This window comes from Megalobrama amblycephala, linkage group LG12, assembly GCF_018812025.1.
Source record: "Megalobrama amblycephala isolate DHTTF-2021 linkage group LG12, ASM1881202v1, whole genome shotgun sequence".
Lineage (NCBI taxonomy): Eukaryota > Metazoa > Chordata > Actinopteri > Cypriniformes > Xenocyprididae > Megalobrama > Megalobrama amblycephala.
In genome coordinates, this window is record NC_063055.1 from 25,541,822 (window position 1) to 25,556,529 (window position 14,708).

At 38.3% G+C, this 14,708-nt stretch overlaps 1 protein-coding gene across 1 annotated transcript in view; it reads left to right on the plus strand.

The window, feature by feature from the left end:
• The first annotated feature begins 2,316 nt into the window (after window positions 1–2,316).
• The window catches only part of sema3bl (sema domain, immunoglobulin domain (Ig), short basic domain, secreted, (semaphorin) 3bl), a 34,054-nt gene continuing 21,662 nt past the window's right edge, over window positions 2,317–14,708 (plus strand). Inside the window, exon 1 of the mRNA XM_048210012.1 lies at window positions 2,317–3,001. Within this exon, the coding sequence (XP_048065969.1) occupies window positions 2,908–3,001 (94 nt within the window). The 5' untranslated portion in view covers window positions 2,317–2,907. The remainder of the gene's footprint in view (window positions 3,002–14,708) is intronic.

Genomic DNA, 14,708 nt, shown 5'->3' on the forward strand with positions numbered 1-14,708 from the left:
ACTTATATTACATCTTTTGAAAAGGGGTTCTAGGGCACCTTTAAATGATAATTGGTAAATGGTAATTAAATCAAACTGAGTATATGAGAAACTCTGCCATCATCTCTGTGTGTGTGTACACACACACACACACACACACACTAATATTTGTATGTAGAAAATGTAAGTGATAAAGAAAAGTACATGCATACAGAAGCATCACTGGTCTACATACTAAAACATCTAGATAAGGCTAAGAAAGAAGTGGAGAAGCTAAACCTATAGAAACGCTCATGCACCATCTTAAATTTGTTCTCTTGGCCCACCAACACACTGGCTGTCAGTCTAAATCATTGCCTGAATCCTTCTGTATATTTAGACGTGAACTGCTGTGTTTGGACATGGAATGACGGAGTACTCCTTGCAGACTTTAACTACGAAATGTCCTAGACAATAAACTAAAAGTCTGTTAAAAGAGGTTCTAGTACTCCAGACAGTTTGCACTTGGCAAACAGTCATACTGTGTCCAAAGTTTCTCCCTATATTATATACTTTCTCTCTCTCTCTCTCTCTCTCTCTCTTTCTCTTTTCCTTTCCCTTTCCCTGGTCATTTCCAATCACCCGTTGCTATGACAGTAACCGCTCTGGAAGTGGTATGCTGACATCATGCACCAATGACGTCGACATTTTTGCCGTTTGATTGTCCTGATCAAAAGATCCCGCAGCGTCTAAACACTCCCAGAGTTTAGGGACACCCCCTCCCCCCACCACCTGGCAGAAAAACATGTTTTACAAAAGACACTTTTTGAAACCACCTCCCCAATGCAACCCTCGAGTTAATTAAAATCCTCAAGCCGCAACAATAGTGCCAAGTGTCAGATCAAGGGAGAGATGGAATGTAGCCTTAGGCTATATATTCTGGAGTCAAAATAGAATTCTCCAAACAAAACATCCAAGCTCAAATGGGCAGACTGAGTGAGTGTATAGACCAAAGACAAATTAATTTGTGGTTACTGCAAGAAAGTTGAAATAACTTTTTCTTTCACTGTACAAACATTCAAAATACTAGAAAGAAGTACTTTACATCTTTGAAATATTTATGATGCCACAATCCTCCTAAATGTTAATTTATTGAAACAATATTTAATGTGATAATGGACTTTTAAATAAATTAGGCTCTGCATTTTACTTGAACAGTTTTTTTTTTCCAGGTACAGTGGGTCACATCACCAGCGAAAGTGAAACAGTGATTATATCTTTTTAGTAAAAAGGTTTTCCTGAAGTTTAAATAATAAAAGCCATTTCTTACTATGACAAGTGACAAAAGTTATAGAAGAAAAATAATTTTCTATCAGCTTAAGATGGTTTTGGAACATGTTAATTGGTTTGTCAGCTTGATGGAGGTGTACCTGGATGATCTTGGCCACACAAGCTGGTAGTCCATCTGATTCATCATCAAGACCAGCTTAAACCAGGAAATGGCGATAGAAATCATGTAAAATCCTGCTAGAAATCATAAAACCAGCTAACATGCAAGGTAACACATAAGGCTACTAGCATATGTAATTTCATGCTAATATCCAAGCTAAAATGAAACTTCTGTCACTCACCCTCATAATTGTTCCAACCCCATAAGACTTTGGTTAATTTTCAAAATTCAAATTAAGATATTTTAATGAAATCTTAGAGGTTTATGTCCCTCCATAGAAAGTCCAGAAATCTTAAAAGATCCAAAAAGGTCATAAAAATGACGTAAAAAACAAAACAAAAACATCCATATGAATCGAGTGGTTGAACCCAAATCTTGTAAAGAGATTAAATAACTTTATGTGATATACAGATTTAATATAGGCTTTGAACAATGATTGACACATAGGCTACATATAGGGACATCATATTAGGTAAACATGGAAAGTTAAAAATTAATGCGTTATGCGCAAGAACCAATGAGGCTTGTTCTAGCGTGACACATGACTACGGTGTTCATCACTGTTTAGATGTAAATAAAAGTTTACAAGACTTGGATAAAACCTTTATAACCTTTTAGGATCTTTTAAGTTTTGGTTGCCTGGACTTTTAATGGAAATAACAGAAACTCCTCAGCTTTCATTAAAAATATCTCGATTTGTGTTTCGAAGATTAAGTCTTATGGGTTTAATTGGAACGAAATTTTAATTTTTGGGTGAACTATCTCTTTAAGCGTTAAACTTTTTTTAAGCTAGCATGATTTATGAATCATCATCTCTCTCCAGTGTAGTCTACATAATTTTCCAAGTCAGTGTTTTGTATTTCTCCCAGTGGCGTTCCTCTAGAGATGTAACACTAAAGATATTTTGCGGTTATTTTTAAGGTGTAGCCTAATCTTCTGAAGTTTGCCTCGAGCAGCCGAATGGGAAGCGCTCGTGCCGCCTGCTGTTGCTATGGTAACCTCCTCACGCGAAATCAAGAATCAGTTTAGCTCTCGAACTTCAATGAAACGTTGTTTAAAGAATATACTTAAAAATAATAATAGTTATGAGAAACCTTGATTGATACCACTAGCGAGCAAAAAGAGGAAGTGAACGCGAGTGACAGGCGAGTACCGTTTCGCTCTCGAGACGCTGAGAGGAGGGAAGGGTGTTTCTCAGGACTGAACGAACGGACTTCTACAAGGACTACGAGCGAGAGAGAGAGAGAGAGAGAGAGAGAGAGAGAGAGAGACTTGCGCACTTGAACTGGAGCTGTGTGGGAAATAGCGCACAGGGGCATATGCGAGCGGCTCGAGCTTAACCTGAGACCTGGATCTCACCACTCGGGTCCAGCTGTGGATGTCCAACATCTTTTGTGTCTGGTTTTCGTTCAAACTTGTATAAAGGGAAACAGCCCTGAGTCTTTATTACAGTTAGAGTAAAACACAAAGAAAGTTTCATTGAAAGTGGTCCATTCAACATGGAATTACCGGTTCTGGTTTTAGTGACGGTGATCCTGTCTTTCGGTACCAGCACTAAACTGAATGTGCCGCGTCTTCGCCTGTCATACAAAGGTAAATTACTCACATCATATTTATTTGAATGCGTTTAACTTTTAATAAGCCTATTTTTATTTATTCATCAAAATGGAACACAAAGCCAAATATCTAATGAACAGATGTAAAATGACCTGGTTAAGATTTACTCGGCTACTGTGAGGAGATAACACGGTCCAGTGCTTAAAGGAGCCTAGCTAGATTAATGATTGTTTATTTGAACAGTTTGAGTGTTAAGGTTAATGTCGCCATCCCTCGGTTCATCGTGTAGGTTATGTGAATTAGTCTACATACAGGTGCGAATGGTTACAGTAGGCAATGGCACTTTTATTAGCAGTCAGAATCAGAAAAGGGTTCGTTGCGAAGTATGCTCTCACACAGTGAAATTGTAACAGAAGCTCCAGTACTCGTATATATAACAGCATAACTCAAACCAGACGTGTATACAGAATGCACATACGAGTTGCTATGTGGAAAATAACTACATAAATATGAATTTAAATAGAGCATACGATTATATTGCACAGTGGAAATACTGTTTAGGCTAACACTAAAATTTCAACGTTTAACATCATTGTTTACATCAACCTTTTTTGTCACAAATAATGTCTTTATTTTTTACTTGGTTCTATTTTCATAATTGGTATAATTCAAATTACTCGTTTCTAAGGCAGTTTTCTTAGAGTGTATGAAGTGACCTGTACTGAACAATGTTTCCAGTAAGCTGTTTCCCATGTCGCTTTTCGCATTTATATGGCTTTCCACACATCCTGCTTTGCACATTGCGCACAGTCCCTCTGTGACCTTATCAGATTCAAATCGAAGCGCCCTTCAACTCTTTTGCAATGCCGTTTCCTTCTTTGCATGGCAGTGAGCTTCTCTAGAGATGTTGTGGCTGGTCTTTTTTAAACTGTGGGAAAAAGCTACGTCAGGACCCCGGGCTACTGTTTCAGCTGTTATCCAAAACTCCGGGATCGTAATGCCTCTAGCTCTCCTGGCGCGCGCTCACCTCCCCGCGGTCAGACTCTCCGCGGTGCGCGAGACAGTTAGCGCTTTTTATCACACTTTGCCTCTCTATTACCGGATTTATAGAGTGCAAGGAGAATGTTGCAGTGGCCTGAGGGAGTTTGAGATGTTTTAACTCTGTTGTTAGATTAGACGCTGCAGCTTTGAAATTATTAAAGGGATAGTTCATAAAAAATGAAAATTCTGTCATCACTCACCCTCATTTCATATGACTTTATTTCTTCCAGTGAACACAAAATGAGGTATTAAAGGGTTAATTCACCCAAAAATGAAAATAGTGTCATTTATTACTCACCCTCATGTTGTTCTACACCCGTAAGAACACAAATTAAGATATTTTGATTAAATCCGATGGATATCGGATATTTAAAACAGACAGGTCATGTGAGTTCAGTGGTTCTACCTTAATATAAAGCGACGAGAATACTTTTTGTGTGCCAAAAAACAAAATGACAATATAGTGATGGGCCAATTTCAAAACACTGCTTCGGAGCTTTACAAATCAAATCTGTGATTCGGAGCACCAAAGACACGTGATTTCAGCAGTTTAGCCGTTTGATAGGAGATCTGAATCACTGATTCGATTCATAAAGCTCCGAAGCAGTGTTTTGTTGAAAAGTCGTTATTTTTATTTTTTTCGGCACACAGAAAATATTCTCGTCGGTTTATAATATTAAGGTAGAACCACTGAACTCACACAAAATGTTTTAAATATATTTTTAGTATCTTTATGGATCTTGAGATTTTCAATGGCATTTCTGTCTATAGAGGCCTCACTGAGCCATCGGATTTAATCAAAATATCTTAATTTGTGTTCCGAAGATGAACGAAGGTGTAGAACGACATGAGGGTGAGTAATAAATTACATTATTTTCATTTTTGGGTGAAATAACCCTTTAAGGTGCAGTCAGCAAATTCACGTGCGGAATCCAGTAATTTCCATAGGAATACACTCGATTGTGAATTTCGCGCAAGGGCGAAAGAAATCAGAAAGCAGCTTGGTTTAAAAAGTGACATTCTGTGTTGTGCTTCATACAATTTACCTTTTTTTTCCTGCAAAATTTCACTAATGCACCGCACCTTTAGATGTACAGCTTCAGTCTTCAGTCAAAGTTAATTTAATGGAAAAAAGTTGCAATGAATGTGAATGGTGACTGAGGCTATCAGTTCCTAACAATTTGTGTGTGTATGTGTATGTGTTCCATGGAAGAAAAAAGTCATACGGGTTTAGAATGACATAAGGGTGAGCAAATAATAGAATTTTATTTTTGGATGAACTATGCCTTTAAAGGATTAGTTTACTTTCAAATAAAATTTCCTGATAATTTACTCACCCCCATGTCATCCAAGATGTCCATGTCTTTCTTTCTTCAGTTGAAAAGAAATTAAGGTTTTTGATGAAAACATTCCAGGATTATTCTCCTTATAGTGGACTTCAATGGAGCCCGAACGGTTGAAGGTCAAAATTACAGTTTCATTGCAGCTTCAAGGGGCTTTAAACGATACCAGACGAGGAATAAGGGTCTTATCTAGTGAAATGATCGCTGCACTGAAACGAAGTCCACTATATGGAGAAAAATCCTGGAATGTTTTCATCAAAAACCTTAATTTCTTTTCGACTGACGAAAGAAAGACATGAACACCTTGGATGACATAGGGGTGAGTAAATTATCAGGAAAATTTTATTTGAAAGTGAACTAATCCTTTAAGAGAAACTTTGCTTAACCCTAAATTAGCTGCAGGGTACAAGGAACAAGGTTTATGGTGGCAACAGGAATGTGAAGCAGTAGTTTGTATAAATTGTTTATCAGTGCCTCAAAAGTTTTTTTCATTAATGATTTTAAGCTGAGTCGAGTGTCCAGTTTCCCTCCAGCGGTGTGAGTGCGTGACTGGAGCGCATCTGTGCAGAGTTTAATGCGGTCATCTAATGCGCACCCAGTCCCTGCGCGGAGCTCTGATTGCATGTAATCGGCCTGTATTCTTCTCCATGGATGCGCTATTAACTTTGATAATGATTAGCCTAGAGATCCGTCCAGTTGGACTACATATATTAAGATTTTCTCAACTGACGGGTCTCAGAATGCATGTTGATCATTCTGTCAACCAAAAAGGCTAAAGCAAGCAAGCTGTCAGAGCTGTATGGATTGGTCTGGGGGGAGCATGTTATGTTTTGAATGGGAAATGAGGGATGGCCTGTATATGCCAGCAGCTGGGCAGTAAGTGTGTGTGTGCGGATCTGTGGGGTTCTTTGTTGGGTCAGTTGTGTGTGCTGATTTAGGAGGAGACACAGTTTTCCCTCCCTCACTTTCACACCCGTGTGCATTCATATACGCATACTGACACACTTTTCTCTTTTACGGCTGAACACAGAGACGCAGAGGTGGGCGGATATGTGTTTGGTTTAGTTTACATGAATGAATTAATGAGTTTATTTTTGTAGTGTTGCCCAGATGTTTGTGGAGGGTTTGTAAGGTCTGGCTAAAGAATCTGTCACTAAAAGAATGTTTGATGATTCTTCTGTTTCGTTCACGTTCTCTCACTCCCTAAATATTCCCAGCTCTCTGGAACCGTTTGTTTGAGAGAGCTGGCCACAGAGTTTCATGTCTGTAAGATGGATGTTGTGAAATTCTCCCATGAGATTGCGGTTCTAGATTAGGAATTGCTCTAAATATTAAAGGTGCTGTGAGTGATGTTTGAACTGAAACTGCCAGACTAGTGACTGAATGCTTCCTCTTACCAAAAGCCAGATTACAAAGATACAGTTGTGCCATTCAGAATATTGTAATCAGAGACGTATCAGGAGAACAGCAGCATGTCGGAAAAATATCCATTCTCCCACCACAAACTAACAACCACCTATAACAGTTGCTTATGAAGCTGAATATGGCATTTAGCTTCAACGATCATAAATGGGCTGCTCTATGAATGTGCACAATGATTGAGTGGCAGAAAGTGCTTTAAAGTCTTTTGGTTGGCAAAACAAAGTACCTGCGTGACTTTTTCCTAGGACTTTTTCCTTTTTCCTAGGATTTTTTCTGCCATGCCAGAAAAAAAAGATCTCATAGCACCTTTAAATAATCCATGTTCAAGGGTAGACCTATGAAGGGTGTATGCCTTATCTTTCATATACTGATAAAGTACAGTTTTTGTGTAGTTGATGCAATCTTCACAATGTGTAATTTAATATTTGAAGCATTATAAATACACTTCTTTCAAAGCAAGCTCTTAAACTTGAGACCAATTGTAGTCCCAAGTATACATGCCGAACAAAGGCGAGTTACAATTGGATTATCTACTGTAGGTCTGTAATGGTGCATTCAGGTCCTCCTGGGAAGGTCGTATTTACAAGTGGGAAGTCATAATTACGACACCAGGTGCGTTCCAATACTTTGGTCGGAGCAAGATGGCGATGTACAAGATTAAATTAATTTAATTCTACTTCTAGAAAATGATGAATAAAGAAAGTGCATCAGGTGTGTTTTTGCTTATATTTTTATTAAATTTATGAAGGTGCTGTAAACTGAATTATATATTTTATCATAATAGTACAATACTTTCACAATTTTTACATGCAACTTAGCTAGTAAATTTTAAAAATATATAGCTGCGAGCAGCAATTATCAGGCCTTTGAGCACATGCATAAAAAGGTATGTTTTAATTAGCAAGCCTGTAACCATCTCGATCATAGATGAAAAAGACCATTTACAGCCAATACAGGTAATTTTTCATAGGAAATATATGGTTTATAAAGCTTTTTAACAGTTATCGAGTTGAGCCAAAAACCTAGGACTAGTTTGCAAAATGGATGCAAAGTTGCTCAGAATGAGGAGTTCAATGTCATGGGCGTGTGCGAAAAATCGCGTGATAAACAATCCTTAATGCACATGTGAAGGCATCTCCCGGTGGCCGATTTCTTTTGAATTTATAGCCAATTTTAATTTTTTTCCATGTTATAGCGCCTCCAAGTGGTCCTTTTTCATACGACCACAGGATGAGCTCTTACATATGTGTGTAGAGTTTGGTGAAAATATTTCATTCATTAGTTATAGCCATTTTAGTGGCTCTACCCACTTCAAACGTTTTGGCAGCCCTTAGGGACTGTGAATCGAAATTGTAACTCTGGTTTGGTTCCGATTGGATTGGTTCACAAAAGTAGGTTTTTCAAAATATCCGAAATACCCGAAAATTTCGCAAAGAGTGACGAGCGAATCTGTGCAATCCATGCAGACTCAGATTTTCGCTCTTGTAATTACAAGGTGGTGTGTGTAAATGTGCATAAATATGAAAAAAACCTCATAAATATGATCTTTTCCACTTCTGACTTCAACACACCTTTTAGATCGACTTAACAAAACAATACAATTTCATTCTGACTAAAGCATTTACAGTAAATGACAGTTTAAAAGACAAATTAGAGTTTAAGTCCTAACTGAAATCAAACTTGCAATGGAAATGTACTGATACACTGATTGTGTGTAGGTCCAAGTGGAGAACAGAGAAAATATGGTGTGTGAAAAAATGGTGGGCAAAGCTGAAACCTATTGAGGAAATTCACTTCAGGTTGACGGTTTAGCGCAAATGCACATAGAGATCATACAGGCATATTATACATACTAGAGTACAGTGTTTGTGACGTGTAAAATGGATGCAGGTGGAATTTTAATGAAAACATACATTCCCTCCATCCTTGTGGAGTCAGTCAAGAGTTTGTGGTGTAACATGACAGAACAATGCAGCATTGTGGCGGTTTCCTCCTGCGTTGAGTTCGCAGCTCACCGCAATTAGGTCTCAAACCCTGGACGTGATCGCATGCACTGATAACGACCACAACAGCTGCTGGTCACTTAAACTATGATTTGATTTTTTTAACCCCTGAGCTGATGACTGCTCTGGGAGCCGTCACACGAACACATGCACACTTAATTGCAGCTGTAATGGTCTCAAGCACATTGCACAAATACAGCTGCCCTCTGTACACACACTAAATGGACACACTCTTAACATATGGAAACATGTCTGCTAAAAGGGATCAGGGTAATAAAGGGCCAAGAAGAAAGGTGTCAGAGAAAGTAAAGAATAAATGGAGGTAAATAAAAGGAGGAATGTTGTGGACAGAATGAATTTCACCCACTGTCATATAGATTGTGTGAGAAAGAATCTTTCATTCTTTCTTGCTGAATGTGTAAACGAGTTGTGTAGCCATAAAACGGTGTTTTGTCTAGCTGCTGGAGTCTCATTGTGTGTGTGTGTGTGTACAGAGGGGAAGGCAGTGACTCTCATGGCTGCTGTCCAGAGGGGTTTATCTAAACCCTCACGTTCTGATTCTTGCTTTGGGGAGTGAGGGGATCAAGAGAGGCCAGGGAGCAGGAGAAGACAGAGAGACTGAAAGAATGAGACTGACAAAAGGAACGCTGAGAAAAAAGAAAAACTGGGTTTGAGGGGGATGAGGGGTTTTTATGAGTTTACCAGTAAGAGCTGGTGTAGCTGGATTTGCCCTGCAGTAACATGAGTGTGTGTGACAAATGAAGACAGACAGGCAGAGACAGAATGAGAAAATTAGAGGAAACAGAGCAGATACTATGATACTACAGAGAATTACGTATATAAACATGCATATGCTACCTGTCAAATGTTTGGACGCATGCACTAATTCTTTTTTCTCTACATTTTATTATATTAGTAAAGTCATCAAAACTATTAAATAGCACAAACAGACGTTTGGGGAATAAGATAATAATCCTTTGTCCAGATTCCCGTTCTGCACACTCCAACATCATGAGCTGAATCCGTATTGAGGGAGTTATTTAGTTATTTGCCATATTGGGTGTTGCACTTTCTCTCATTCATAAGTAATAGGAGTGCACCATCCTATATATAAAGTCTTTGCTAAAGATGATGATACACAGGGCAACTTTTTGAGCAATGATGCCGGGCAGTTTTGCCGAGCGATGTTGCTTGGGCACTTTCCGATTGAGAATGGGCAACACATTTCGATCTAAAATGTGAAAGTGATCGACATCACTTGGCAAGATTGCTCAAAAAGTTGCCCTGTGTATCATCACCTTAATAAGAAATATTTCTTGTGCACTAAATCAGCATATTAGAATGATTGCTGAAGGATCATGTGAACTGAAGACTGGAGTAATGATGCTGAAAATTCAGAATCACAGAAATAAATTACATTTGAAAATATATTCAAATAGAAAACAGTTATTTTAATTGTAATAATGTTTCACAATATTACTGTTTTTACTGTATTTTTGATCAAATAACATCAAATAACTTATCTCAGGGTTGACTTATCAAAAAGTTCAAATAATCTTTGAAGGATAGTGTATATAGTGTAAAACAGAGTGGTGTAAGTGCATTTTATGCACGATAATGAATGCATTCAGTGAATTTGGGATGTCTTAGATTGTTTAAGACTTAACCTGCTGTGAAATGTTGACATACTCTATATTAAATTTGTTATCTGAGAAGGACAGTGCTTTGTGTGTGTGTGTGTGTGTGTGTGTGTGTGTGTGTGTGTGTGTGTGTGTGTGTGTGTGTGTGTGTGTGTGTGTGTTTGAGAGAGAGAGAGGGAGAGAGCAGAGTATCTCAGTGCCTGGGGAAGACAGCATGAGATCTTCCTGTCGATGTTCAACTCTGTGAACGCTCTCTCCTGCTGCTCACTGCACCAGCCAGTAATCAATTAGTTCCACTACGCAACTGTTGACAGAATCAGCCCGAAGCCCCCAAAAGATCAACCTGATACTGATCACACACACACACACACACAAACGTGCGTGATAAAGTACGTACAAGTTATATATTATTAATGTTTCTGTCTACACTAGAGCGGAGAACATGATTAACTTTCTATGCGGACATGGTTCCTCCCGAGAGTTATGTATTCATCTGTTACATATTTATATATACTTTCTCACTTTCTATCTTTTTATCTTTCTCTTTCTTTGTCTCTTAATCACATACAGACACACACCCCTTTAGACAAAAATGAGAATAAACGCAATCCTTAAGGCAAACGGCCCAGTCGGCTCTAACACAAGCCCTCTCCCTCCTTCCATTTACATTCACTTCATTACCAATAAGCGAAAATCTAAAAGGCAGCCAGATGCCATCAAGCATGTGTGTGTTATTAATGGTTTGTTTAAAAAGTTGGTGGCATGCCACTGTGTAGAAAGCCTACTGATGTAAGAAAAAGTTTAAGAGAAAGAGGAAAGGAATAAATTTTCTGTGCTGTTTCTACAGCATGTCACTGCAATTCCAACACACCCTGTAAACTCTGGTTTGCATTTGTTTAGTCTTTCTCAACTCTTTTCTCATTGATCATGCAAACACAGATGTGATTATAAGCTAAAAGATTTAAAGATCATAGGGCTTGTAGGAAACATGCATCAGCTGAACAGGACTATATCTTTATCACATGTGTCTCTGTGTTGTAGGAAGCCTATAATACCTGGAGAAAGCATTCATTAGCATTCCCATTCATCTTAATGCAGAAATATGATTTGTCAGCAGATGGTGAAGTTACAACTGACCTGCTCTAACCAGACAAAACCTGAGCCCTTGCTTGTAACTACGTCATGTGCTCTGACACCAACACTACATTTTTAGTTCTGTTACACATTTACTGGCATTCGTACAGCCTCTTACTGTCACTCTGGGGATGACCACAACTGTTTGTGTGTTAGAGTGGGAATTCTTGCCAACTGTGTAGTGTCATAATTTTGTCAAGTTTGATGCCATTATACTGGTGATTGTGAACTGTTATTTTAACAGAAAAGAGTATTTATGGGGGAGAGCCCAGAATACTTGTGTATTAATTTGCTCCATACCCTATTGTGTATGTTTGTGAGACATACACTTTCACTTAGGAGGAGATGGTTTTTACAGCACGTAAAATTTGGTAACATTTCTTGCCCTCTTTCTTTCCGTTCTTCCATAATCAAGATGGAACGCCATACTAATATACTCTGACAGTGGGAATACCCACACTTGCAGTCTTGACCACTTGAGAGCATGTACACATTGCAGGAAGTGAGTGCACAAGACTGTCCCAGATAAATGCCAAAGCTCAGTGCCCTTAACGCACACTAAATTCACACTCTCTAAAGGCACATCAGAGCTTTATTTGAGGCTAAGCATATTTCATCATTGACCATGTTCACAAGATGTCAAGAATAAATATTTTGTAAAATGTTTGCAAATGCTTTTTTCACTTAATTAGAGGAACCACAAAGTATTAAAAAATAAATGTGTAAATGCTGTTTGTTTTGTGCTGTAGATTCAGTAGCGGTGTTGATAATAGAACATTATGATTATTGTCAGTAGTAGCTTATAAAAATAAATGGATTCAATATTTTGTTTTTGTTTAAAGGGTTAGTTCACCCAAAAATGAAAATTCTGTCATTTATTACTCATCCTCATGCCGTTCCACACCTGTAAGACCTTTGTTAATCTTCAGAACACAAATTAAGATATTTTAGTTGAAATCCGTTGGCTCCGTGAGGTCTTCATAGGGAGCAATGGACACTTCCTCTCTCAAGATCCATAAAGGTACTAAAAACATATTTAAATCAGTTCATGTGAGTACAGTGGTTCAATATTAATATTATAAAGCGACGAGAATATTTTTGGAGCGCCAAAAAAACAAAAAAACGTGATTGGCCGATTTCAAAACACTGCTTCATGAAGATTCGGAGCACAAATGAATCAGTGTCGAATCATGATTCAGATCACGTGTCAAACTGCCAACGGCTGAAATCATGTGACTTTAGCGCTCCGAACAGCAGATTCGACACACTGATTCATTTGTGCTCCGATGCTTCCTGAAGCAGTGTTTGGAAATCGGCCATCACTAAATAAGTCGTTATTTTGTTTTTTTGGCGCTCCAAAAATATTCTCGTCAGTTTATAATATTAATATTGAACCACTGTACTCACATGAACCGATTTAAATATGTTTTTAGTACCTTTATGGATCTTGAGAGAGGAAGTGTCCATTGCTCCCTATGGAGGCCTCACTGAGCCATCGGATTTCAACTAAAATATCTTAATTTGTGTTCTGAAGATTAACGAAGGTCTTACGGATGTGGAACGGCATGAGGGTCAGTAATAAATGACAGAATTTTAATTTTTGGGTGAACTAACCCTTTAATATATTTTTATGTTTAGTAATTGGATTGCCTTTATTCCACCACTAAAAAGGCTGTGTAACATTTTCTTTCTCAGAAGTATTAAATGATTCCCATCTCTACTAAAACCCCGTATTAAGGAGCGTTTACGTCAATCCAGTCACAAGTGGATGATGCAAAATACAGGTGCAAATGATGTCTAAAATGTTTTGAGCATGTCCACTTTCGACCACTTACCAGAGGTAGTCGAAACGCATTTGACCGGATTGCTTTCGTAGTGTAAACGTTCATGTGGTCGAATACATTTGGACAACCACAAAAGACCGCCTACTGTCTGACAACTGACCTAATGCGTAAACATTACGTGAAGTGCACTAGCCGGGCGGGATTTAAACTGTCTGCTGAAGACCTAAGTTTGGTTTAAAGACGAAAAACCTACCAAGCACAATGTTCTCTTACCATTCCTGATTTCCACAGCATTTGGCAAATGCGGCTAATGAAAGCTGCTGCAATCTGTATGTTTTCAGTTGTCTCCTTCCGTGTTCACATGTAAATTGTGTGAGCTTATTTAGACTATTAGATTAAAAGATCTGAAAAAGTCCATACATTTACCCACCTATAGACCTGACCTTCCCCTCGAAGAAATCAGGACGGAAGTGGTGGTAAGTGGACAAAAGAGACAGATTAAAACACTAGGTGTAAACAGGATATGTTATAAAAGAGAGAGAAAGGACTCCAAATTTCTTTGGATGTATGACTCATTGAGATCATCTGCCACCATTGTAGAGCACTAAACCGCAGGTTACCTCAGGGACTGGCTGCAATTACTGTTCCTGGATGAAACACTCCTGTTAAATGACAAATAACCAGTGATCTGTGACTCTGTATGTGTGCACTTTTGTACAGTATGTAGGAAAGAGATTGTCTGCGTCAGTATTTCACTGTTTGGACTCTGTGTTCTGGAAACCAAAACCCTTAAAAGCTTTTATATCACATTGTGAAACTTGCACGCAAGATTACTCTAATAAAGAAAGAACAAAATTTTTTCTCCTTTGTTCAGCTTTTGAGTTTATTTGAGGTTTATATCAAAATACCTCACACAATGTCAAACCCCAGAACTGTGTGTTTGTGTTTTAATATATTTTTTGACATCATTGCCAGTGATTGTTAAAAACCCATAAGTCTTTTGGTAAACTCCTTAAATGGCTGAGAGTGAGTTTTAATTGATTTATATAGAGGAGTGTTGTGGCTGTTGTTGTTGCATGTGTGTGTGTTTTTATAATTGTGGTTTAGCATTTGGCTTTGTTGTTTGGCTTCTGTTTGTGATCTTTTCAGCAGCGCCCCATTAGCGGCTTTAGACGCGTGCCACCCTCTCAACGAGGCCTCATTCTTCCTTCAGCTGCTCTTTCTCCACTCCTCTTTTCTATCCAAATGCACATTATATGAGGGGAATGTGGAGGGAGTGTAGAGCTGTACTTCAGGATAATAGAGAAAGACAGCAAGAGAATGTGTGTGTGTGGTACATTATAGGGACAAAATATCCCCACAAAGATGCCAATATT